General features: G+C 30.2%; 1 protein-coding gene across 1 annotated transcript in view; it reads right to left on the bottom strand.

The window, feature by feature from the left end:
* Nucleotides 1-477: 477 nt before the first annotated feature.
* LOC101488506 (uncharacterized) overlaps nt 478-4,576 on the bottom strand; it is a 6,755-nt gene continuing 2,656 nt past the window's right edge. Inside the window, exon 5 of the mRNA XM_073367336.1 lies at nt 478-668. Within this exon, the coding sequence (XP_073223437.1) occupies nt 478-668 (191 nt within the window). The remainder of the gene's footprint in view (nt 669-4,576) is intronic.

Below are 4,576 nucleotides of genomic sequence, written 5' to 3'. Positions count from 1 at the left end.
GAGGATACATGTTGTCTTTCTACTATGAAGTACACAAGCCATATCCTAAAGGCTCTATAAAAAGACATGCTTCCTTATTTGAATATTAAAAAAAAAAAGATACAACAACACATAACATTTACACAACAACTACACGCAACACAACAAGATTACAATATTCTCTAATTATTCAAAATTTATCTAAGTGCCGAGGAAAAAAATCATAAAATATTACATTGTAAACAACCTCTTGAGAGAGATTTTTTAGAAAAACCTAAACTCATTCATTTGTAACTTAGCTTGGGAGTGATTGTATTCCTCAATGATTTGTAGGTGCAAACTGAAAGTTGAGTAGACTCAACGAATCAAATATTACTTCAATTGGAGATCTAGAGATCCACAAATAGCCAAAACAAAGAATATAAGTCAACATCTACGAAAATGACAATTTCAACCAAAATTAATTTGGTTCTTGTTATTCTACTATTGAATTAATTCTTATTGTAAAGAGAGACCATCTATCATTCCCTTTCTCTTTAATTGAAATTGTCCTCGAAGTTCAAATGATGATTGCCTCAGTGCTGTCGAAATCAAATCAGGAGTCGTGATGGTGAAAATGGTGAAAGACACCACAATCAGGGTAGATATCTGATTGATAAGTCGGGAAGACGTCATCGACGATGATGGTTCTAATTGATAAATCAAAGAGTAACACCACGGGAGAACCGATATGCTTTGATCTAAAAAACATACTCCCTCCATCTCACAATGAATGTCACTTTAACAAAAACAAATTTGTCTCAAAAACAATTTTAATTATTTTTTCCTATACTACCCTTTAATGATTATTATATACACAACTTTAAAAACATTATTATACTCAGAATTGATACTAATGAAAAACTCACTAATAATTAAGATGGTTAGTTTGGTAAAATGACATATTTTTCTTCTAATTATTACATTTATTAATATGTATGCAAAAATCTTAAACGAAATTCATTGTGAGACGAAGACAGTAATATGCAACTAATAAATACAAAATAAAAATGACAAGAATAGGTGGGCCAAAATGCATCAATCAAGGGTGGAGCTCCATTACACACATTAAAACTTATTCAAGATAAAATTAAAGGAACCTTCTAACATGTGTTCTAAGGGTACATATTATGAATTCTAAAAGTACAATTTTTTTTTTGAAAATAATACATTTTAATCTATTAAAAAATTAAATACACAAATTCCAAAGTAAAGTTTCTATATTTATTATCGTAAAACATTTAAACCCTCCTTTTAATTTTTAAGATTGACTTCAAGTATCCCTCGTAAATTCTCATCACTTTAACAAGGGAGAAGCCACAACTCATGTATATCATCCCTTAGTTTTGTCACTAGCTCACAACAACACAATCGCGGTGTCGCACAGCCTTCTCTAATAAGGCCTCCCACATTTCCCCCCATATAGCATAAATGGTTTCGAGAATGGTCAGTTACTCAGCCGCCGAGGCGCAACACCAATGTCAAGTTTTCCTAAAAAATTAATGAGACTGCCACGTGGCAAGATTTCGACTATAACGATTTATTCAATGGGTTAGAACTTTGAAAAGGTAGAGCAATGTTACCGCCGCGTCAACATCAGATAATCCGGATGGGTTATTCTTTCACCTAGCTTGTATGATTGAGTATTTCACATTTCATTTTCTACATATATTCGAAATAAAATTAGTTATATTAATTTGGCGTTATAATGTTGCAATGAATGAATACATGTAATTGTACGTGCTATGATAGTTTCTTGTTTTGGACCCCTGAAAATTGATATGGGCAGTATGGGATGTTTTTAGGTTTTTTTATCATTATACCACTAAAACAAAAATCAAATACCATAATACCACTTTTTTAAATTAACCATTCTTTTTGAATTTTGTATTTCTTCATTTTAGAAATCGGTCCTTGCCCCTAAACTTTCTCAACTAATTTTTTTTTTTTAGAGAAAGAAGGGAAATCGGTTTCCTCAATACCGATTTCTCAACTAAAAATTTGTTTTTTTTTTTTTTATTTTTAATTTTTGTTTTTTCTAATTATTAAATTTATTTTATCATTTATAAAATTATTTTTATTAGTGGTACTATTTAATAGACACATATATAGGGAATTTGACCAATTAATAAAGCCACATTCACCCGCTGAGAAATAATGCAACACATTATTTTTCGTTAACATCTTTCTTAATAATAGATATATATTTCATTAATCAATAATTGTTATTTTAATTAAATAATTAATTTAAGTTTCATTTATTATTAATTTAATTAATTATTATTTTAATTAATTATTATTTTAATTAAATAATTAATTTAAGTTTTGTTAATTATTTAATTAAGTAATTAATATTTTAATTCAATAAATAAATACAATGTTAATTTTATATTTTATAATTATTAAAAAAATTAATTAAATGGACTCCATAAAATAACAATATTTAATTTAATATTATAATTAAACATACAAATACCAAATTAACTAATTTTATTACAGTGAACTAATTTCTATTAGGAGCATCAGTACGATAAGGGAATTTGTTCTTGCTATATCCCTCGTTCCGACACAAACCACATTGTAGGAAATAATGGCCTCTATTTGTTAAAAAATATATGAGAAATGTCTTTACTAATTTTACAAGATTATTAATCAGATTAACAATGATCGGTTACAGAATTTATTCAGGAACAAAGATTCATAATTGCATGAATTATCAATATAAGAGTACAGATACAATGCTTATTCAAAAGATTAATCAAGACAGAAATTCACCAATACAAACATTCAAGAATAAGCATTCAAGCAATATCAAAATAAAGAGAAAAGATAAGAAAATCGTGCACCAGGATTTGGCTATCCGTTTGATAGCCTACATCCAGTCCTGAAATCTAAACCAGATTTCAGTCTTTCCAATAGAATCGACTTGAGTACGTTTTACAGATTTTCCAGCTCACACATGGTCTATCTATCCAACTCACTCGCTTCTATTACAATGCCACCTTATCCCTAGAGTTACTCGCCAAACCCTCACGAGATCAAGATGAGACTTCTTCTTGATGAACACACGCACCAACAAAGATAGTCACCAGTTTACACTACTGGATTTCCAGAACTTTCTTTACAGATTGTTTTTACAGAAAAGATAAAAGAGGACAAATGATGATGACTCAATCACAATATGAATTTCACACAAAAAGGATTTGCCAAATGAGTATTTTCTGTGTGGTTACAATTATTTCTTTCAAAGTGTTTTTCCTGGTTTCTGTATTGTGAAAACGTGTAATGAATAATTGTTTCAAGTGTAGTGTATTAGATGATAGAAAATGTGATTGAATCAGCTTATATATATTCAGAAAAACATCAGGTCAATCGATTGCTCAATCGATTTTATAAAAGTTTAAAACCAGCTTAATCGATTGCCCAATCGATTATCGCGTTTCTTGTTTTTCTTGAATCTTGAAAATATAAGAATGAATCGATTTGCCAATCGATTCTTTTAATGCATAAATCAGAAACTGGTACTAAGATTATATCAGAACCGATTGAGTAATCGATTATAGGTGTTTTGTTCAAACAACGAGATCAAAACAATCGATTTCTCAGTCGACACATATTCATAGTCATAATCGATTTGGCAATGAGCTGAATTCTTTCTGTAACTCAAACATTTAGTTCAATCGATTTGTAAATCGATTTGGCTGATCACAGTGACTCAGACATTTTAATGCAATCGATTTGCCAATCGACTTGGCTGGTCACAGTGACTCTAATTTTTTAATCCAATCGATTTGCCAATCGACTTGACTGGTCACAATGACTCCATTGTTCTAATTCAGTCGATTTGCCAATCGATTTGGCTTGTTACAGTAGCTCAGCTATTTTGGTTGAAATCGATGTGCCAAGCGATTATGCATCATGTTTCTGATAAATGATTAACCAGTTCATTCTTTCAATAGATTACCTAATCGATTGCCACAAAACTTGCAGTTTAAGAAACTTAATTCAATTGATTGTCCAATCGATTTGGTTGATCACAGAACTCATTCCTGATGAAAAACTTTTTCACAATCGATTTGCCAATCGATTGATTCAGTAAGTGGTTGGTTCTGTGAATCACAAAATCGATTACTCAATTGATGTCCCAATCCATTGTCCAATTGATTGGATTAAACCCAGAACTCAGGTTTCACTAAAAGCCTTTAAGTAATCGATTTCCCAATCGATTTACTTAGTAAAAACTTTTGTTCTGAGTCAGACAATCGATTGCCCAATTGATTCATCAATTGACTTATCAGTTGATTGATTTACTTTCTTATTTTATGATTTCATTTTTACTTTGGCAAATACTTAAGTATGAAACCATAGTGATGAGTCTACTAAATAACTACTATAACCACTAATCACACTATACATATTTGCATCTTTCTCAAGCACATCCTCCAATTTTGGTTGATTCCTTGAGTTCCAAGCTTTTGTTCCAAGTGTATATTGTTTGCTTGTTTTTTCCTGAAATGTTACTCAGTTCAACCTGTTAGATTTATCAAATGATACATGT

The sequence above is a fragment of the Cicer arietinum genome, chromosome 4 (assembly GCF_000331145.2).
Source record: "Cicer arietinum cultivar CDC Frontier isolate Library 1 chromosome 4, Cicar.CDCFrontier_v2.0, whole genome shotgun sequence".
In the NCBI taxonomy this organism is placed as follows: domain Eukaryota; kingdom Viridiplantae; phylum Streptophyta; class Magnoliopsida; order Fabales; family Fabaceae; genus Cicer; species Cicer arietinum.
This window is presented reverse-complemented; position numbering and strand designations above follow the sequence as displayed.